Genomic DNA, 23,042 nt, shown 5'->3' with positions numbered 1-23,042 from the left:
GAATCATATAAAACACGCGAGGCAGTTGAGAAAGAAACATAGAAAACGAATCTCCCTTTCTCCCCCCTCACTTTCTCCTTCTTTCCTTCTCTTCCCCTCCCTTTCTCTCCCTTTTCCCCTCTTCCTCCTTTCTTCTTCCCTCTTTCCCCCTCCCTCTCCCTTTCTCCCCCTTTTCTTGGCTCCATGTAGCTCCACGGTCGTTTTGAGCCATTTTGACGTTTTATTTACAGCTGGAAAGCACGGGCGTATTGTATTGTATGAATAACCTGGAAGACGTAGGAATGGTTCATTGCGCTTGCGCATTATATTTGTATCGATACAGAGCTGCTTCATCTGTCCACACTACAGCGAAGCGCTACAGTACCGACACTGTACCGGTACGAAACCCATACATTTGTGGGTTTCGTACCGATAGTGTTATACCGCTACAGTACCGGTATAGTTGCTAGTATGGACAGGTGTTGCGGTACGAAAGTAGTATCGTATCGGTACAAAATCCCTAGTGTGGACAGGGTACAAGAGAGTAAAACTGGCCCTTCTGTTATGGAGATGTACTTTCTGTTGCCTATCAGTCGCATGCTTTAGGGATGCATGCTCCATCTCCCATCAATTACAGTGACACTAGGGTGGTGTTTACATTAGACCGTATCCGTATCGTTTTCATTGCAGATGCACTGTCCGTGCACATTAAAACGCCGGAAAACGACTCCACAGGCGGAACAGTTTGAATCCGCCAGGGCCCACGTATTCAACCCAGTACGTATCTGATCCGGTGCTGTGTAAACATTGAGGAACGAGGATACGCAGTGCTGAGCTCTAGCTGACGTCGTCATTGGACAACGTCACTGTGACATCCACCTTCCTGATTCGCTGGCGTTGGTCATGCCACGTTGGTCATGTGAATGAGCAATACAGGAAGTGTGTTGAGGAAGTCATTAAGTGAATGAGCAATACAGGAAGTGTGTTGGTTACCGTAGCACTAAATAGTCTTGTTGTAATCGCAAAAAACGGCCGTTCTGCGAGGTGAAGAGTGTACCAAACACTGTTAGATCCTTCTAGCATAAACACGAAGGCCATACATGGTGTAAAAAAGGCGTCATTGTAGTACCAGTACCGCCGATAACAGACTGGCATACTTCATTTTTTACAACGACATCCTTCCACTTGCAAGTGGTGAGTGACTTGCGCATGCCCGATATGCACTGGGATCATGCGACGTGCCGTCTAATTAGTCATGTGATTAGCGTATCCGTGTATCGGCGTTGCTGTGTGCACTGGGAACGGTTTTGTTGCGGGCACAGAAATTTTGTGTGTGTACACGAATCGTTTTAAAAACGTTAATCTGATGATCCACTGATTCGAAATAATGTAAACAGGGCCTAAGCAATCATGGTTGGCTGTCAGCTTATGCATGGGGATGTGGACAGATAGCACTTTGCTCCCAGCATGTTACACTGCCTCCTGACGTTGCGTGAGCAGCAGTGCGAAAAAATGTGGTAATTAATTCAGCACTTCCATATTACAAAGTGCAAAGACGCACATGATGTGATTCTGATTTCGGTAGCTCAGTTCAAATATACAGATACCACATGACAATGTCAAACTTTATCAGATTAAAGCTGTTTTCCGATTCGGCGAGGACACCTGGACTTTATCCCAATTACAGGATCATTCATTTCATGTGTAGCATGAATCTGAAACATCTGCCGATTGTTTGTTTGCAAATATAACCAGTTAAGACCTGCCCCATCGCGTGCCATTTGCAACTATTAGAAATTCCAAAGTGAGCCACAGGATGTTTGAATTTGATCTCATCTCCTCGTTCGCTCTGTTTGTTGGTAGCTTGCGAAGCAGCGACCGTGGCGGTGGATTAATTATATATTTATAAAGAAATCTGATTACTAAGTGACCCGTAGGCTTAGAGTTTGCTATTATCATATTTAATAAAGTACATTTAAAACCCACCGGCTGAATTCCTGTATTGCTGTATACATTCTTCCTCTCCACCTCCACCGTGACTTGTTGGTTCTAAACAGCTGATTGGATTTCTTTTAGTTTTTAACTGAAGCCATTGTCTGTGAAGATTCTCAGTCATCCAGGTCATAGTAAACTCTGGGTGGTAAAAGAGAGCAACTGGACTTGCTTGAAGATTCTCGAAGACGTTTCACTTCTCATCCGAAAGGCTTCTTCAGTTCTGTCTGACTATTACCCTGTCCACACTAGGGATTTTGTACCGATACGATACTACTTTCATACCGCAACACTTGTCCACACTAGCAACTATACCGGTACTGTAGCGGTATAACTGTATCGGTACGAAACCCACAAATGTATGGGTTTCGTACCGGTACAGTATCGGTACTGTAGCGCTTCGCTGTAGTGTGGACAGATGAAGTGGTTCTGTATCGATACAAATATAATGCGCAAAGTCACACACCTCAATCGATGTCTTCACTAAATAAAATAGTGAAGAACGTAGATTCGTTTTCTTTGTTTCTTTCTCAACTGCCTCGCACGTTTTATACGATTCGACTGAATAAATGACCACCAGAAATACAGACTGTACATCGACAACAAAAAGCGCACACGTTGTTTCATCCGCCATATTCTCGGAAGGAAGTTACTCGGTAACCACGGAAACATTTCGTGCACGCGCATTTCAACTACCGTGAAAGAAAACCGCAAACATTTCTCACTAGTGTGGACAGATGCACTAAACTGTACCGGTATACTTTGTATCGATACAGTTATACCACTTTCGAACCGTATATATGTGAAGACAGCTTAATAGGGAGTATCAATTATTTATCCTCTCATGGATGAAAAGCAATCCTAAGGTGTCGTTGAGTCATCCTGTTGGTGTGGGTCACTGGGGGCTGGGTGTGAATGGCCTAGAGAGTCGTTGGGGTGATCAGTGGATTGTTGGTTCTCTCTTACCCCTTTTCCACCAAATCAGTTCCAGGGCTGGTTCGGGGCCAGTGCTGGTTCACAACTCGTTCAACTTGCGAGCCAGCTGAGAACCAGTTTGCTTTTCCATAGCTCGCGGTGCTAAGGGGAGCCACGTCATTATGTCGCTGTATACCTCCGTTACGTCGCTGTATACGTCAGTCACATTGCTACGTTTGCATAAACCTTGGTGTGAATATTGAAGCAAAAACAACACGGAAGCAGCAGCAGCAGCAACAACAACAACAATAATAATGGATTACTTTGCGTTTGTACAGCTGCTGCTTCTCATCGCTTAAAAATGGCGATCTTTTGCGGTCTTGTTATTGTTGTTGGTCTTAACAACTCCGCCCCCCCCCCCCCCCCCCCCCCCCCCCCCCGCTGACGTAAGTGGTTCTTTCCTCTGGCCCAGCAGAGAGTTGGTGCTAGCCTGGAACCGGTTTTTCTGGCCCCTGAGCCAGTTCTTTGTCAGTGGAAACAGAAAACCCAGTTCCAAACTAAGCACTGGCCCCGAACCAGCCCTGGAACTGCTTTGGTGGAAAAGGGGCATCTGTCCTCCTGTGAGTCACTGAAAACAGCTGGGTTTTGGTGTGCATTCAGTTGTCTGGGAAGTGTGCCAAGGACTGCATCGTAGGTGGCTGATAAATGGTGTCTTAAGGCCAATTTATGCTAACAACCCAGTCCTTGCAGATGGCGTCGCAGATGGCGTCTACGAAGCCCCTCCCCTTCGCAGACAGTCTGCGCGCACCTCCCAAAAATTGTGACCACCGCAGACAGCCTCGCAGACAGCGTCGCAGACGAGGGCTCTGATTGGTCCACTCTACATCTGCTGTACACGCACTTCCGCTTCCCTACTTTCCTGGTTTGGCTTGTTTTCACGACCGCCATTTTTAAAAACACGAGCGAAAATGGAGCAGCACGAAGAGCGGTTGATCGAGGAAGTGAGGAAGTACGTACATCTATACGACTCCAGTTCTAGTCATTATAAGTAACCAGAGGGTAAACATTCCACTAACCACACCCACCAACTACTCCTAGCGATTTCGCGACTTCGCGCCCCCTTGCGTTGTGGCGGTGAATAACATCGCGCACGCCTATTACTCCCCGCTCAACGATAAATTACAACTGTCTGCGAAAAGCTATCTGCAAAAGCCTTGTCGCAAGAGCATGCAGAGGCCTTTAGACCCCCACCTCTGTTCAGTGATGGCCGTTCCAGGTTGACAAAAATGGCTTCTTTAACTCCTCGCTCATACCAACGATCCTCTCTGGCTAAAATGCGTATGTTGCAATCCTGAAATGAGTGTCCTTTGTTGTTAAGATGAAGATAGATAGCAGAGTCCTGGCCTAACTGAAGTAGTTGTAGGTAGTATTTCTGAGCTTTACAACCAAAACTGTACATGATGTGTCATTTATTGTGAAAATTTAATGATTGCAATATTCCCTCCCCAATAACTCACTCTTAACTCAGTGTGAACCTTTTCTTTGTTCTGATGAAGTCCAGGTTGGAGTTCTGATCCCGATTTGTTTGTGATTATCATGCACAGGTTCGGATTGCACTACAGTTAGAGGATGGAGCTCGTCTCCAGGGTTCTTTCCCATGCAGCCAAAGCCTATGGGATCTGCTCGGCCACTTCCCCCAAACCAGGTGCGTGAATTTTAGGGTGACAAAGTTAAAATCAGCATTCATTTGTGGCCTGTGTGTGTATAAAAAGTGCTTTTATAAGGTGGTGGATCACCACGGCTTATCAGAACATTTACAGTGTGCCTTGGCACAGGTTCTACAAGTCTGATGAAGTGATGAATACCGTTCTGCCAAAAATATATTCTCTCAGTGGGTGTTTTTTATGATGGTTATGAAAAGCACTAACAAGTTGCTCTAAAAATCTTTAATAGTTGTTGAAGTGGGTTGAGATCTGGTAAGTCTGAAAGTCATAGTGTAGGATTTAAATCTTTTTCTGTTGACTTCAAACCACTGCAAACGTGTTTTGCGTATGGTGGTCCTCATTTTAACGTCAGAGTTATCACTCAAAAACAGAGCAGAAAAGCAGTTTACTTTTCCAACATAATAAAAATGGTAGATGAGCTAATCGATATGTCTCTGGAATGATTGACCATTGTGTAGATGTTTTGAACTCTCTGATATTAATGATATTCTTCTTACCCCCCCCCTTTAAACCCCATATTAGTACTCTCATATTAGTTATCTAGTATTGGTGCTTTTATCTCAACTTGACTTTCCTGCTTGAAACTTGAGGCACCCTCATCAAGGGAAGTGGAAAATGTTTAGAGTTCATTAATATGAAAGAAAATCTAGCAGTGCATGTTTGGCTTACCCTAGGCTGACACTTGCACGACTTTTGGCCACGATTTTGTCGTGGCAAGTCGTGCCATTTTGGGGCACGAACTGGGAGGCTCCCGCACTGTTCACGACTAGTTCACGCATAGTTCACGACGAGTTCACGAATGCGTGCCCGTCCACATTCACGAACTGGCACGACGAGTTCACGCATAGTTTGCGCATAGTTTACGCACTTCCCGCATTGGCACGACGAGTTTGCGCAATTCGGACGGTGTCGTGCCGACTTGGGCACGCCTGTGTCATGCACAACCTCATCCTCGTCAGATACCCACACGCAATTTCAGAAGTGGACCGTGAAGATCCGGACACACATGATCTGATCCCTGGTGGATGGAGGACTGACCGACACCTGCAGGGGCTGCTGCCTCTAACCGGCCATCATACCCAGAAGGATGCAAAGGATCAGCGAGACTACCTGTCACATTACTACATGTCCCCTGCTGGTGCTGTCCCTTGGCAAGAAAGAATGGTAGTAGCTTCATGAGCTGCATCCACAGTTGTTCCATTTTTGAAATAAAAGAAACGAAACTCCCCCCCCCCCCCCCCCAAAAAAAAGTCATGAAGGAATAGAAAATAAAAGACATTTAAAGAAAAAAGCAAGAAAAAAAATTGCGAATGGCGAGAAGGGTCCGGGAAGCCCTATATATACCCCCGCACCGACGCGAGCGCCACTGTCGCGCAGTAGTCATGAACTGCTCGTGAACTCGTCGTGAACTGCTCGTGCCATGCGCAAACTGTTCGTGAAGTGCGTAAACTAGTCGTGAACTGCTTGTGCCATCAATGCGTGACCGTGTCAGTGGGAAGGCACGGCCACGCTGCGAAGCGCACCAATTCGTGAACATGTCGTGAACTACTCGTGAACTCGACGTGAGCTGTTCGTGAACTATTCGTGGCAGTTCGTGACAGTCGTGGCATGGCGCGCACTTCCACGCACTGGCCCACATCCTCCCGCATCGTCCCGACGAGTTCACGACGAGATCACGAACAGTTTGCGCATAGTTCACGACCCGGTCGCAAAATTTTGTCGTGACCAAAATTTTGAACATTTCAAAATTCTCGTCCCGACATGGCACGCAGTCACGACGGGTTTACGCACACTTCACGCCAGTTTACGACTAGTTTGCGCACTGGCACGACTCGAGTCGTGCCAATGCGTGCCACGGAATCGTGCAAGTGTCAGCCTAGCCTTAGTTAATATTAGACAAGTGTGTGTATATATAAAGTTATTATCAGATACCATCAAAGGTCTGGGTGAAAATAGTCAAAAATGATTAAAAAAAATTTAAAAGCGACGGGTTTTACACTTTAGTCTCAGTACACCACCACAGTGGATTTGAAATAAAGCAGTCAAGACATGATTGAAGTGTGGATTTTCAGCTTTAATTTAAAGTGCATATTCTGGACCAATTTTGGGTTTTTTTTTATATGAAAGTATGTCCCTTTACACACTCATCCAGAAGGGTAATTTTGCACAAGGCCATCTGTCTACAGCAGGAAAAAATAAAATAACAAAACGCGTCTGGAAAAATCCCAAGGGAGTCTGGAGCCAGATTCATGACGTTACCTGCGGAAGCGCCAGCAGGCTGCGCGAGCTTTGCGCGGTTTCAGTGCACAGCCTGTGTAGACCAAGCGCTCCCATTTCTCTCTCATTGTCCGGTCTTTTGGAAAACGACGAGTACTAATCCCATCATGATTGGTGTTGCTACACCCTTCTACGATACATCTGTTAACCATTTTAATAATTACGCGATAACGTTGAAGAAATTTGCAGAAAACCACCAGGTCGTTTTCTCATAAACAAACCAGCGCTGACGTAGGATTCAGAGGGAGGCGTCCCGCAGATGACGTCACGAAAATCAATGTTTCCTGGGAAATCCAAATGGCAAGTTTTTTCAGAGGCGGACCAATTCGCCTCAAATGGCTTGATTTCAACTGAATTTTTCTGGTATTGCGCAAGGTAAAAAAAATTTCACAAAATGCAAAATGTGACTAGCCTGGGAAATCCCATGCTGCTTTGCACAGTCATTCCGATCTGAAAAGACAGCATGGAAACTATGGTCTAAAGGCTCGCCTGAGTTAGGGAGCCAATCAGAGAGTGGGGAGGGATGGAAAGACGGTGACGCGTACTACTCGACAAACGGAAGCTTGTAGTTTATTTGGGACTGTTTACGGATCACATTTAACATGGCGGCGAGCAATACGAACCAAACTTTCGATCAAGCTTTGTCTTGCACAAATGGCAGTAATCGTTCGGTGCCATTGTTTTCCTATTTTTTGTTTTGCCTTCTCTTTCCTTCTCTTCTTCGCCTCTTTGTCTTCTTCGTCGCTCTAACTACGTCACCGGGTACAACTGCCATGATTGGCCATGGGCTACGTATACACCAAATGATAGACATTCGCAACGTCCAATAAACGGCCGTTGACAATCGTAAACCACACCTCCCCTACGAGAAATTCAATAGGCGGATTCCAGACCATTTTTCACTTGTGATGTGGTCTGGTGTTAACCAGACTAAAATGTGACAGATATTTGACCAAAGTTTAATATAAAATAGGAGAATTACATTGATCTTGCTCCTGAATTTACCTGTGATATGCACTTTAAGGTGTTTTTAACAAATACTGCGTTAACCATTTAGGAATTGGTCTTTTTTTTTTTTTTGGTCCCTCCATCTTCACAAGCTCAAAAGTATTTGGGCAATTAACTGAAAAGCTCTTTCATGATCAGTTATGTGCCGTTTCCTCATAATTTCATGACGAATTAAGGAGATAAAAGGTCCAGAGTTGTTTCCAAATGTTGAATTTGCATTTGGCAGCTGTTCATAGGAACTCTCAAAAGCCCCTTTTATACAGCCTGTTCAAGGCAGGAATCTTACGCCTTTATACGCCTCACATTCTGTATGAAACCTCCGAATGTGGAACAGGAGGTGTGTGTTATTCCACCTCTGAGCCGGAACGATTGGAAGTAACAGAGCTGGAATCGATGTCTGTGTAGAAGGGGCAGTTGGCATGGCAGGACAGGGGTGTCTAAAGTCTGCACACTTTTCTGCCTCAAAACGCTTCACACTTCTCTTCACTTTCTCCTCCAGCATATTTCTGGTCACACAAGCATGCTAGCATGGAGTCTCTCTACTCCTCTCTGAGTACAGATGGATAATGATCCAAAATGTACCATAAGCGCAGCCCAAGAGCTTCTTCAGGCAAAGAAAGGGATTTTCTTAAATGGCTGAGTCAGTCAACCAGTTCGAGCGTGCTTTTCATTTATTGAAGGCAGAAAGACCCAAAAACAAGCAGCAACTGAAGGCAGCCACAGTAAAAGACTGGCAAAGCATCTCAAGGGAGGAAAGGCAGCATTTGGTGATTTCCATGGGTTCCAGACTTCAGGCGATCATTGACTGCAAAGGATTTGCATCCAAGCATTAAAAATGATGCTTATATTTCTCATCTCATCTCATTATCTCTAGCTGCTTTATCCTGTTCTACAGGGTCGCAGGCAAGCTGGAGCCTATCCCAGCTGACTACGGGCGAAAGGCGGGGTACACCCTGGACAAGTTGCCAGGTCATCACAGGGCTGACACACAGACAACCATTCACACTCACATTCACACCTACGGTCAATTTAGAGTCACCAGTTAACCTAACCTGCATGTCTTTGGACTGTGGGGGAAACCGGAGCACCTGGAGGAAACCCACGCAGACACGGGGAGAACATGCAAACTCCGCACAGAAAAGCCCTCGCCGGCCACAGGGCTCGAACCCGGACCTTCTTGCTGTGAGGCGACAGCGCTAACCACTACACCACCGTGCCGCCATGCTTATATTTATAATTGCCAATTTATCCAGTTACTTTTGAGCCTGTAAAAATGGAGGGACTTTGTAAAAAATGGTTGTAATTCCTGAATGGTCAGTGCAATATTTTTGTTAAGCTGAAAGTCTACATTTCAATCACATCTTGATGGCGTCATTTCACATTAATCGTGTTGGTGTACAGAGGCAAAATTATGAAAATTGTCACTGTCCAAATTACTTGTATAATAAAAATAATTTCAATTTATATAGCACCTTTCTCAAAACCCAAGGTCGCGTTACAGTTATGGGGTGGGGTGGGGGGAAGTCCACCCAATAAAGGTCAGGTTGTCATTCCAGTGGTGTAGCAGCTACAGTCCCACCAAAAGGCGCACGTAAACAAGTCCCACACCGCCAGCACAGCCACCGCGACGGCACCAGGCAACATCACGCGGAACACCAAGCCATGGATCCACAAAGCGAGCACAGACGCAACGCCACGCGGAGCACTGGTATGTCCCAAACCGCCTGCACAGCCCCCGCAACGCCACCGAGCAACATCGCTCGGAACATCACGCCAAGCACTAAAGCACCGCTGCACAGAACGCTGGACAACCACGGTGTTAAAATGAACAACGAGCTCACTGCAGTCCATAGCGAGGAGCACAGGCATCACCCACGGCGAACCAAAGCCTGGAGGGAACCGACACCCAAAACTGGGTCCGGAGCTACACCACAACCGGCGGACAAAAACAAAAGAGAACATAAAACAAAAATAAAAAGCTCCGGTGAGAAGCGGACCTGACTGTGGCGCTTCTTAAAAATAATTGTAATGATGTTTCTAATTAGAAAGTTTAAAAAAAACCCAAAAACCTCCAGTTTCTCCTGAACCACTGAGCACAGATGTGTTCACAGTCCTGTTGCAAACTAAAATGCTATGTGGTTTTACAGTAACCACCAGGCTCTTGGTGGCGGGTGATTCTCGTCTGTTTTAGTTAAGATGTACACACTAGAAACGTTTACATGTACACTTTCTTATCAATTGCTGCAGGTAACAACTTTTTCCTAGAGTAGAAGGAACAAAAAGGTGCACGTTAACGTTTCCCATGCTCTCAGGTGGCGAGCGGACCCAAATCATACCAGCAAAATGGGCTCCACAGCAGCAGACCAGTACACCAGATAAACTGGAAACTGTGTGCATGTGTGAGTTTATTAGGTAAACAGATTTCGTAGCGAATAAACTGGAAACTGTGTGTAAGTCGGCATTTTTAGTGCGTTCTGTGCGTCTATATCTTCAAAGACTATGGAAAACGACCTTGTCATCAACAGCATCAACAACCACCTTGATGTGCCTTTGCTGTGGTTTTTTGATGTGTGCCATGTTGTGTGAACTGTGAATACTGCATACGCTTCTTTTCCAACAGCAGCCGAACCCTCTCCGAGCCCCCACCATTGATCTCACGCCACACCCTCTTTCTCAGCAGACCTCACCCATGCTGCTAAGGTTGCTTGGCACCTGTTCTGAAGTCTTGCTCTTGTTTGGCTGCAGTGGACTGGCTGCCGGCCAGTGTGTTCTCTCGTCTGTCTGCCTGCTTTTCATCACTGACATCATTACAACTTAATTCTCTCCTTTTTTTTTTTTTTTTCCACTGAAGCTTCCAGTCTTGGAATTGTGGAGGACAGCAATGAGAGGGGAACAAATTGAGTGTTTCTCTTGCTTTTTTTTTCTTTTCATGAAAAGTTATATTATGGCCCAGAGAACTTAAGCATGTAATCTCAATCATGCATGTTCTGTTTGAAGCTTTACTCGGAGTCAGAAATGGGCTAGACTATGACCCATGGTTCATTTTTCTTGCTCTCTGATTTGTAGATGATAAGCATTTTTCAGGGTGGCACGGTGGCGTAGTGGTTAGCGCTGTCGCCTCACAGCAAGAAGGTCCGGGTTCGAGCCCCGTGGCCGGCGAGGGCCTTTCTGTGCGGAGTTTGCATGTTCTCCCCGTGTCCGCGTGGGTTTCCTCCGGGTGCTCCGGTTTCCCCCACAGTCCACAGACATGCAGGTTAGGTTAACTGGCGACTCTAAATTGACCGTAGGTGTGAATGTGAGTGTGAATGGTTGTCTGTGGCCGAATCCCATTTCACCCCTTGGACCAACCCCTTGGCCCTTCCCCTCCATTTTGCGCGTTCACGTGAAGGAGTAGGGGTATCCCAATCCCAGTTAACGCGGAGGGGTAGGGGAAGGGGGAGGGCTTCTGTACCCCTCCAAACGGAGATTTTCCTGGAGCAGACTCCGAACGAAGGGGTTTGAGTGATTTCCCACAATGCCATGCGGATTTCAGCGAGATTTCATGCGGATTTCATAAAGATGGCGGTTCCCGCGGCGAAAGATTGTCATAAATGTATTTTCTCCATTATTTACGTGTTTTAAGTTGTTATCCAGAGGAAACACGCCGCTTGATTCGCTTTCGAGCTGAGAATGAGCAGCGATTTCTGAAATCCAAGCTGCTGCTAAAAAGCTTTGGGAGTGAGTATTGTTTTCGGTTGCTTTACTGCGTACGTTTTGTTCTGTTATTCTCGCTTTTATTGTTTACATGAGTGTTCTGACACCTCATTCTGTCGGATGTGGTGCACGAAGCGCCAAAGATATCCCATTCAGTGGTGTTAGTTAACAAATCACACCCTGCCAGCAGAGATCTCTGGCTCTGACTGTAGCGGCTGGTCGCAGCCAATGACGCATTTGGTTGCGTTTTGCTAACGTAAACGCTGACGGAGGTACGCGATGACGTATGCGATCGTTGAAGGGCTATCCCAATACGTAAGGGTTGAATTTCAAGCCCTATCCCTTGTAGCTCAGTTTCAAGGGGAAGGGCCAAGGGGAAGGCGGAGGGGAAGGGGGAGGGGTAGGGGTAGAAATTAGAATTGGGATTGGGCCTGTGTCTGTGTGTCAGCCCTGTGATGACCTGGCAACTTGTCCAGGGTGTACCCTGCCTTTCGCCCATAGTCAGCTGGGATAGGCTCCAGCTTGCCTGCGACCCTGTGGAACAGGATAAAGCGGCTACAGATGATGAGATGAGATGAAGCATTTGTCAATCTGAGAAAGTTATGCATATTAATGTGTCTTTGTGTTTGTCTGTTCCTAACAGAATATCTGATCTGGAAGTGCCAGGAACCACACCAGTCTGCGTTTACATGAGAGATGAAGTAGGATCCTTCACTTTGTCTTTTATCCCCTCTTTAATCCTTGTTGTTTTTATATTTGGTATTTATGCGTGTGGTCTTTTGCAGGTCAGTGGAGAGGAAGCTCTTAAGAGGACCACTCTGAGGTCTCTGGGCCTGACTGGAGGCAGTGCCATACTGAGGTCAGAACTCACTAGATGATTATAATGAGGTTATTAGTGTCATGTTCATTGGAAATGTTGGCATAACGTTTGTATTTTTAGCACAAGTCGCCATTTTAGATTGCTCATCCATCAGTAAACCCAGCAATGATTTTATACCACAGTGCTATTGAATTCCTGATGATAATTGGTCAGAAGGTGTGATTTTTGGATTTTTTTTAAAATGTAAATGAAAGCAGATCTGGCAGTAATTCTTGCTGTAAGTAAAATCGCAGGTTTATATTGTTTTGTCATGATTTTTGTACTAACCGCTCATTTACAGCGGATATGTGGGGTATGGCGGATACCCCACATAAGCTAAGGGTAATAGTAAACGGACTGCAAATGTTGTTTTCTACAATTTATCTTTGTTAATAATCGGTGATATAGAGAAATTTTCTCTAAGATGGTTCATTCAGATTTATAGAAGGAATCTCTGGTGTCAGTGCTTTGTAACACTCTCAAAGTTTTCCCCAATGAAAAGGCTTCAAGATGGTTTTGGGTTTCATGACGAGCTGTTTTTTTTAAACTTTGTAGAACTGGAGAAAACCAACTATGTGTAGCTGTTATAAGCGATAACAGAAACTTGTTTCACACCTGCTCTAAAACATTGTGTATCTATTAGTGGTTAAAATGTACAACCTTTCATTGTATTAATGTTGGGAAATTGCTGTGGTATAAGAAGAATAGAACAATTCAAGAGGACTGTTGTTTGAAAGAAGTCAACATCAGGGCCTCATCGCACCACCTCGTCAGCGATTATTTTCTTAAAACGGCATGCCTGTTTGGTAGTGCTATAGTTTTTATGAGTGAAAATTACCGTCCAATGGGGTTTGGGAACATATGGGGAGAGTGGCGTGGACTGCATTGTGCAAGATACCTATTTTGGGAATTGAAGATAATTGGGTAGAACAGTGCATCATACTTGGGGGCGTGAAATATGAAATGGCAAAAGTTAGAAGTTATTGGAGAAGTAGCTAACATCTCATACCTGGGAGAAATCTCTGTGTGTCACTTTTTGGATTAAGGATGCTGGAACTAACACGTCTCCTTTCTATACCTTTCATGTTAGGTATGTACTGAAAGGGAGTAGCACTCCAGGGAGCAAGGAGCCCATGGAGGCAGCTGCCACACCAAATGGCACGGCTGCCCCTGCATCCCAGCTGCCTCCTGCTGTTAACACCATGCCCTGTGATCTGCCAGGTGAGCCCACACCTGCTCCAGTGCCCATAGAAACCCCTCGTCCACCCTCCCAGACCCCTGAAGCTGCTGCTCAATCATGCCAAGCACTTCCTGTAGTACAGGAGCAGGCAGACCCATCTCGAGACCAAGAGCAAGTTGTGCGGCCCAGAATCAAGCAAGCTGCTATTCAGATGCCTCAGGAGGCCAGTTCCATGCCACAGGTGGATGAAGAGCAAGCAGGGCCGTCCCACAAATCTCATTCCCATTCAGCCACACCCAGCAACTTTGTGGCTTTCTCAGGTGACGGGCAGAGGCTTGGAGGAGCTGGCGGTGATGAACAGAGAGAATGCCCTTCATCAGTGTCATCCTCTTCCTCACCACTCTCCAGTGGATCTCCAAGAGCCAAGAAGGCCAAAGCGAGCCATGAAGTCCAGGTAAGAGGCAGAGGGGCAAAGTGCACAGATCCATCTTTATCAGCTCCAGGTTTATGGAGTTCATTTGTTGAACAGGGAACATAGTAACACCATCCGTTCCACCCACAGGGCACCATTTATACCGTCTGATGGTTGTGGCATAGTTGGGATTCGATAACTTGTGATCTCATGAAAATAGGTGGAGCACTTTTCTGTTCCACAACTCTGACTCCAAAAAAAAAAAGTTTTAAAACTAACTTGTCTAAATTCTTTTGTGTGTTTTTTTTTTTTTTTTTTAAATGGACGATTCCAGTTATAAAAAGATAACATTATCATGTTGTATCACCCACCCCCATTCTTAACTAACAGCTTTTTATCTTGTTTAGAAAACTAACTCCAACCACTTCTTCTTTGTTGAACAGATGTCTTTGTGCATAATTAAAGTCCTTTTTACAGAAGAGATGGATTTCTATCAGTTTGAGGACATTTTGACACTGTAGCTTATTGATTGTAGTGTCAGAAAGATTATCAGATCATATTGTCATCCTATTCGCCCTTTTTCTTTTTTTTTTTTTTTTGCTTGCTTGCTTGATCGCCAGTGGGGCCCCCCCACCAAAACTCCTGTGATCACCAGTGATGGCTTTGAAGTAGCGCTGTGATGGAAAATCCATTTGTGGCTGTTTTTCAGACATGCCTTAGTAGAAACAAGATATTGTCGCACATAAGTAAACATGCACATGATCCTACATGCACAGGCACCTAGACAAATCTTGGTGAACGATCAGAATCTCCAAGTCACATGGGTTGTTCATATCTTCTTTCTTTCAAACTCGTCGTAAATAATGGTTCTGTCATTTCTCTATCTAGAACAGAAAGCTGCAAGCCAGTGTTGGAAAGCATTTGAGTTTTTCCTCATTCTTTTTATTTTCCCCGTTTTTTTGCTGATCATCGATCATCTTTTTCTCTTTTTGGTTTTGCAGCGTTCTTCTAGTGCCATATGCAGAGTAAAGGATTCAGAGGATGCTGAGGAATATCTGGAGGTAGAACCTGGATATCTGGCAGGCATAACAACTTGGAACTTGGTGACATTACAGTTGTCAGGAGTGTCCATGCTCTTAGACAGACGCATGCACACACCCTTTCGTACAAGGGTTCCAAATAATGCAGCACTTGCATTCCAGCGACCTGTTCCTGCATGGTTTTCATTTGCGTATATTACAACATGATCGGCTCTTGAATTTTGACAAAATAACACTTCCTTGTCACATTTTCAGTACTAAGATTTTGTAATAACTTTTTACTGTAGCTTCCGCCAAAAGAATTTAATCATAAAAGACATATTTGCTCTGTCAAGGATGAATTTAATGAATTCTTGTTGAACGGATAATTAAGTGTGCTGACCCTCTGTACCCGTTTAATACTGTAGCCAGTGGACAGGGAACCACTTGTCTTCCACCTGGACACAGCAGCACAGCGGCAGCATGATGACATGGAGCTGCCAGACGAGTTCTTTGAGGTGACGGTGGACGATGTGAGGAAGAGACTCTCGCAGTTGAAGAGTGAGAGGTGTGTGTTCAGGGAGATGATGGGTTATTAAACACGCCACATTTTATTATGGTATTATAATGTTCATAATTTTGACATGATCATTTCAGTTAATTGTGTTTCAAGCTTTTATGGAACTCCAGTGGGTAGAATTATGGGATTGCCATCTCAAGTAGTACACATATTCGGTGTTGCATACAAGTTTGCGAAAAAAATGTGATACATGTAAGCGCGCCCCCCCCCCCCCCCCCCCCCCCCCTTCTGTTTAGTTTTTGTATCATTCTGTCCAGGCATGGAGTTGCTCAACTCTGTGATGAGATCAATACATTTGCTGCATTTTTTGGGGCTGTAGCATTGCTGGATTTTTTTTTTTTCTCCAGCAGAAAGATAGCATCATTCCTTTTCAAATCAATTAGCTTGTCAGGAATTAAACTCTTTTACTGGATGAATGCAAAGTAGAAAAATGCTGCATTATAATAAGCCGTAATAAACATGCCATATACACTGCCTGGCCAAAAAAGCAAATACTTAAGAGCCTTTGATTGGATAATTACTGCAGTGATTTTAATACGTTTCAGCTGGCAACGGTTCTTTTAACCCTAACTGATGCAGTGAGTAGCTTCTCATTTCTTAAACTACAACGTCAGAAGATGTATCCCGTGGTCCTAGAAAAGATGCTAAGGAACTAAGGAAATTGATTAAATTACTGGAATTGGGTTAAGAACTGTCCAACGCATTATTAAAACCTGGAAGGATAGTGGAGAACCATCAGCTTAACAGAAGAAATGCGGCCAGAAAAAACTCTCGACTGACCGTGATCAGAGATCACTTAAACACTTAAGTGTAATTGACAGTAGAACTCACAGCTGTGTTTAATAGTAAACATAAGATCGTTTCCACATGCATAATGTGACGAGAGCTCACAGAATTGGGACTAAAGACCTGCGTGTCCATAAGAAAGCCACTTGTTAGTGAGGCTAATCGGAAGGAAAGGCTTCAATTTGCTAGGGAATTGTAACACCTTTCATGTTCAGGCAATGAAGAACTGGGAGACAGGCATGACGGTTCATGGTGCATTTTATTTTTCGTTACTGTTCACTTTTTCAGTGACTTTAGCTGTAGGTTGCGTGCACACACACAGACAACATGCTGGGTTGACACTTGGCTCTCTTGTTCTGACTCCTGAAAGACACCGGCGACACACATTAGTAGGCAGCCAGTAATCGACAACAGGTATAACTTATCGTGTTACCTGCTGATTCACCGGACTCCTTGCAGTTCACAGCTGATGCTTGACCACACCCCTGACTCGAACTGGAGACCTGTCCGGCCTGCAGCTGACTCCCCCATCAGCGGGAGAGATAATCCACCACCACCATCTGTGCCCCTGGCCTGTGGACCACTTCGAACTTAAAGGGCTGAAGAGCTAGATACCAACGAATGATCTGTGTGTTGGCATCCTTCATGCGGTGGAACCACTGGAGTGGGGCATGGTCAGAACAAAGAGTGAAAGGGTGTCCTAGCAGGTACTACTGGAGAGTGAGGACTGCCTACTTGATGGCCAGACACTCCTTGTTGACGGTGCTGTATTTAGAGAGCTTATGGCTGATGTACAGCACTGGACACTCCTCCCCCTCTACCACCTGGGACAAAACTGCCCCCACTTCTCTGTCTGACTTGTTGGTCTGCAAAACAAAAGGGAGAGAAGTCAGACGAATGCAACAGCAGGTTCCCACACAAAATGGCTTCAACTTGTGCAAAAGCCCGTTTGCATGGCTCCATCCATCAGACTGGATCTGGTGCCCTCTTTTTAGTGAGGTCAGTCAGCGGGCTGGTGACGTCTGAAAACTTAAGCATGAGCTGCCTATAATAGCCATCCAAGATTATGATGGAATAAAAGTTCCCTGCAGCTCTTTTGGACCAAAAACTGTCATCTCTTCTTTACTCTGAGTGTCCTGCATCACTCAGTATAGCCAGTCCTTAATAACAGAGAAATATGGGTAGGACAGCGCAACATTAGGCTGGAGGTTCTGACCATCTATTACTCTCACTTGGTCAAAAGCATGTCTCAGAGTCTCATCTTGTGTCTGCTCCAGCAAGAAGTCCCCAAGAGGATTCCCCAGAGGGTGAGGAGGGGCCTCATGACACAGAGCTAACATAGATGGCCCGGGGACCACCTCCCCAGCCAGTGTTGCAGTGGAATTCCCCTGTAACATGCTATTGTAGGACCCATCCACTATTAGCTGCTTTATTAGTTTTCTAAACCCTGGCCAATCTGTCCCCAGGATTAGTGGATGGGTGATGCTTGGGCTAACCGCCACCTCCACACTATGCTTTTCTCCCTGGCAATGAATACTGACAGGCATTAGTGGATATTTCTAAACATCCCCGTGCACCAACCGTGCATTTCCCAGTGCCCCGCATTGAATCGGGCTTTGATACATGGAGGTCTGGTTACAACCAGAATCTACCAAGGCCTAATGTATACCTCCTTGAATACTCACAGATACCTGGTACTTTCCTGCTCGATTGAGGAAAGCAGAACATGCATCGCTCATGGTGGACCAAGGCCTGGGGAAACCGATGCTCAAAACTGGGTCTGGAGCTATGCCACAATCAGCAGACAAAGAGACAAAATCGGTAAAACATTCAAACAGAGAACAAACATGAAAGACTTTGGGATGTGCTGGAGAAGATTCTACAGAGTGGTTCGACTCGCCTGTCAAGACCAGATCTCTGTGGAAAAATTAATTCAATTCTCGATGGAAATAAATGTTATGTTGCATAAGGTTAAACCATGCCACTGCAAATGTGTGCCATAATCAAAGCTAAAGGCAGCTCAAAGAAATGTTAGTGTGCGCAACTTTTTCTGGCCAGGCATTGTATGTGCACCTTTTAGGTGGTGGACAAAGCATATATTCCTTAGTCCACCCAATAGGCAAATAAAGCTCTTATGTGCCTTCAAGGCCCAATTTCTTTTTACCTGGAAACCTGACAACCCACACAAAGTTTTTGCAAGTTTTCACCCTTGGCAAAGAGTCAGCAAGGCTTGTGTTTGGCTATGAGTTATGTTTTCCACTTCATATCGGTCTTAAAAGATATTATTAAGTCTGCAGAGCGTCTTCGTTTTTCTCTTTTTGACTTGTTTAACCATGAAGTGTCTGTATGTATAGTAAGCTGGAGTGTTATATGGCAACTTTGCATTGCACGCACTAATTAATTCAAGGAGTAAATGGTGAAGTGTATAGTGGAATTCAGATTGAGTAGTGTGCGCTATAGTTACATCAACGTATATTGCATTTCTGTGTGCATTTTATTTAATAAGAAAATGTTTGGTTTGTGTAAGTCAGTAGCAAGAAGGGATTTTTTTTTTTGGGGGGGTGTTATTGAGTGAGAGAACAACACTGGTGTTTGCTAGCCTCATTAATCTACTTGTCCTTCAGGCAACTGTGAATAAAAATTAATACACTGGACATCTTGTACCCAGCTTCCAGGATAGTAATTTGTCTAACGCTGATGCTCTCGGGTATTCAAAAGTCAAAGTCCTTCCCATGCCATGTGGCACATAGGGCGGCGCCAATCTCCGTTTCTGTAGCCCTCGGCTTCTCGCCTATTACGTAGCTAGGGTTACAGTGGAGGGCTAGTCTTCTGGTAATCGCGAGAGTTTGACTCCCCACTCGCATCTGTATTCCAGCGTGCCTTGCCAGACGGCAGTAGGTACCATTTTTATGATGGTCTTTGGTATGACCCGACCGTGAATAGAACTCGCGATCTCCCGATCGAGAGGCGGACATGCTTATCGCTAGGCCAACTCGCGGTTCTTGGGTATTAACTGTAGCTTATTTATTGCAGTGCACAATTTCCCATCCATTAATAGAGAGGAGTCACCACAAGACCACCACTAATCAGATATTCTCAACAAAGCAGTGTCACTGCCATGGTAGTGGCCTCTTATGCCCCTTTTCCACCAAAGCAGTTCCAGGGCTGGTTCGGGGCCAGTGCTTAGTTTGGAACCGGGTTTTCTGTTTCCACTGACAAAGAACTGGCTCTGGGGCCAGCAAAACCGGTTCCAGGCTAGCACCAACTCTCTGCTGGGCCAGAGGAAAGAACCGCTTACGTCAGCGGGGGGGCGGAGTTGTTAAGACCAACAACAATAACAAGACCGCGAAAGATCGCCATTTTTAAGCGGCGAGAAGCAGCAGCTGTACAAACGCGAAGTCATTCATTATTATTGTTGTTGTTGTTGTTGCTGCTTCTTCCGTGTTGTTTTTGCTTCGATATTTGCACCAAGGTTTATGCAAACGTAGCGACGTAATGACGTATACAACGACGTAACTGACATATACAGCGACGTAATGACGTGGCTTCGCTTAGCACCGCGAGCTATGGAAAAGCAAACTGGTTCTCAGCTGGCTCGCAAGTTGAACGAGTTGTGAACCAGCACCAGCACTGGCCCCGAACCAGCCCTGGAACTGATTTGGTGGAAAAGGGGTATTAGTGGTTTTTTTTTTTTATTTTTATTTTTTTTATTATTTATTTATTTAGGCGGCACGGTGGTGTAGTGGTTAGCGCTGTCACCTCACAGCAAGAAGGTCCTGGGTTCGAGCCCCGTGGCCGGCGAGGGCCTTTCTGTGCGGAGTTTGCATGTTCTCCCCGTGTCCGCGTGGGTTTCCTCCGGGTGCTCCGGTTTCCCCCACAGTCCAAAGACATGCAGGTTAGGTTAACTGGTGACTCTAAATTGACCGTAGGCGTGAATGTGAGTGTGAATGGTTGTCTGTGTCTATGTGTCAGCCCTGTGATGACCTGGCGACTTGTCCAGGGTGTACCCCGCCTTTCGCCCGTAGTCAGCTGGGATAGGCTCCAGCTTGCCTGCGACCCTGTAGAACAGGATAAAGCGGCTAGAGATAATGAGATGAGATGAGATTTATTTATTTATTTATTTATTTTTTTTAAAGATTTTTTTTTGGGCTTTTTGCACCTTTATTGGATAGGACAGTGTAGAGACAGGAAATGAGCGGGAGAGAGAGAGACGGGAAGGGATCGGGAAATGACCTCGGGCCGGAATCGAACCCAGGTCGCCCGCATTCATGGTATGGCGCCTTAACCACCTGAGCCACAACGCCCCCGATTTATTTATTTTTTAACATTTACTTGTCACTACTTTGTATAAGGGTTGTGACGATATCCTATCAGGTTCATGATGTTAATACTATAACTGCTTTGTGGTTGTGAATGATTGAAAGAAATACACATTCGGGAGACTGAGGCAAAGGGAGGCGTGCGCTCTAGTGGTTTGGTGACCTTTGCCCTCCTACCCATGCATGCTGTACTCTTCAGACAGGCCTTCATTTGGAAGCAGGAGAGTTATTCTGGCTCTAAATTACTGCCTTCCAACCCCACTCATACACAGACAGTGGTGCACTACAAAAACATCATTCTGCGTCTCTTTCTTAATCTTTAGGGGGGTTTTTTTTCCTTTTTTTTTTTTTTATGAGCATGTCTCCATGCAGGCTGTAGGCTGTGTGGGGAGACTATCAGAAATATGTGTGTGTGTTGCATGTTTTTTGTTTGCTATGCGTGCATAATACCATTTTGAGTGTTACCGCAGCAGACATGCTTCTGTGACCAAAGGCCTCATCTCTGTCTCGGCTCTTTGATCTGCTCAGTGTGTGTGTTTGTCTGTCTTTGTATTGTGCATGTCTGTGTCTGCTCTATGTTTTTGCGGTGGTATTTGTTGTTTTGCCTTAGCTTGCATCCATGTGTGTATGCGTGGATGGTCGTGCTTGTGCTAATTAAAGTTTTGATTTTGTTTTAATGTATTAATATAGTACCTTACTTCGACGGTCTGGAGAGAATTTTTATTTGACGGCAATTTTCATTTGCCACAAATGGTCTGGTGTCTGACATTCGCCTGTTTAGTTTTGCACTGAAGCTACTGTCGCTAACAAGTAAAAAGTCTCACTTTAAAATATTTTGTGTAAATACACACCTAAATCTTCCTCAATTATAAATATTATTTATATATATTATTATTTCAATTAAAAACCCATCATGGTCCATGTTCACAAGCTCAAAATGGAACTTTTGAATTATTCGCATAACTTCCACATCAGAATTGGTCTAGTACCCATGGAGTAAATGTTACAAAGGGCCCGGAGCAGCTAGCATATTTTATACACCCTAATTTACATAGACCTACATCTTTACATGCGTCTCCGAGGACACGTACAGAATGAATGCTAAATGTTGAGTTTGAAATCACGTGTAGAGCTCTCCAGCCCTGAGCAGGGAACTCTTCATTCTAATTGAATTATTTGTAATGATATTTACTCTGGGTAGGATCCAGGCGCTCAAAGGTATTCCGCGCACTTCACTTAATTAGTGGAGGGTTTGCTATTGCTCCATTGGAGGAACAGACAGGCTGATGATATGGTTTCTGCCATTTAATTGGTTATAATTATGAGCCATAAAATCAAGGAGCCACAAGGTTCTGTCTGTCGCAGTCTTTCTTTCATGTCCGCCCACACGCTGGCCTGTAATTCTCAGAATATTATTAACGATCTCTGGATCAGTACTCAGATGTTTTTATTCGTAATTGTTTTTATGGGTATTTTTCTGTCTTCCAGTACGTACGCTTTTTTTATTTTAGTGTTGGCTTTCACTCTGTCTCTCAGGAGGGTGTTGGAGGAGGCCCCTCTGATGACTCAGTCTTTGAGGGAAGCTCAAAAGAAAGAGAAGATTGATAAATATCCCAAGGTGAGCCTATTTCATGTCCAGTATTTTGCTCCTGGCCCTCCTGTTCATGTAGCTAACTCCTCTTGAGGCTCCTGGAAGTTGTTGTGTAATAGTCTTCACTTAAGCCTGGGTTCGTATGTCACCTTTGAGTTATCCGCCTGTTCTTATACACTACCATTCAAAAGTTTGGGGTCACCCAGACAATTTTGTGTTTTCCATGAAAAGTCACACTTTTATTTACCACCATAAGTTGTAAAATGAATAGAAAATATCGTCAAGACATTTTTCTGGCCATTTTGAGCATTTAATTGACCCCACAAATGTGATGCTCCAGAAACTCAGGCCCTGTCCACACGGCAACGGATTCAGGTGAATCTGATAAAATTGTTTATCGTTTCGGCCTGGCGTCCACACGGCACCGGCGTTTTGGGTGCCCCAAAACGAAATCTTTTGAGAACGGGTTCCAGAGTGGAAAGATCTGGCAACGGCGCCGTTGCGAAGTCGTCTGGATGAGTAGAACGGATTTGTTTACGATGACGTCACAACCACATGTGCTTCACGCTGGGTAGAAGTGTAACGAACTCGATGCGAGTTGTCAACAAATCCTATAACTTGGTTCATGAAACGCGCTTACAAAATATTTTCACTGTGAATATTTATTGTGTAATGGTGCAGAGAGAGAGAGAGAGAGAGAGAGAGAGA

At 44.9% G+C, this 23,042-nt stretch overlaps 1 protein-coding gene across 2 annotated transcripts in view; it reads left to right on the top strand.

Annotated features, from left to right (window-relative positions):
- The window catches only part of aspscr1 (ASPSCR1 tether for SLC2A4, UBX domain containing), an 88,658-nt gene that overhangs the window by 27,734 nt on the left and 37,882 nt on the right, over nucleotides 1-23,042 (top strand). For both annotated transcript variants that reach the window (XM_060941006.1, XM_060941005.1), the window contains exons 4-10: nucleotides 4,491-4,591; nucleotides 12,232-12,289; nucleotides 12,374-12,447; nucleotides 13,538-14,081; nucleotides 15,041-15,100; nucleotides 15,487-15,626; nucleotides 22,280-22,361. In XM_060941006.1, coding sequence (XP_060796989.1) covers nucleotides 4,491-4,591; nucleotides 12,232-12,289; nucleotides 12,374-12,447; nucleotides 13,538-14,081; nucleotides 15,041-15,100; nucleotides 15,487-15,626; nucleotides 22,280-22,361 — 1,059 coding nt within the window. The remainder of the gene's footprint in view (nucleotides 1-4,490; nucleotides 4,592-12,231; nucleotides 12,290-12,373; nucleotides 12,448-13,537; nucleotides 14,082-15,040; nucleotides 15,101-15,486; nucleotides 15,627-22,279; nucleotides 22,362-23,042) is intronic.

Source organism: Neoarius graeffei, chromosome 15 (genome assembly GCF_027579695.1).
Source record: "Neoarius graeffei isolate fNeoGra1 chromosome 15, fNeoGra1.pri, whole genome shotgun sequence".
NCBI classification, from domain to species: domain Eukaryota; kingdom Metazoa; phylum Chordata; class Actinopteri; order Siluriformes; family Ariidae; genus Neoarius; species Neoarius graeffei.
The sequence above is the reverse complement of the archived record's forward strand: the minus strand, read 5'-3'. Positions and strand labels throughout refer to the sequence as shown.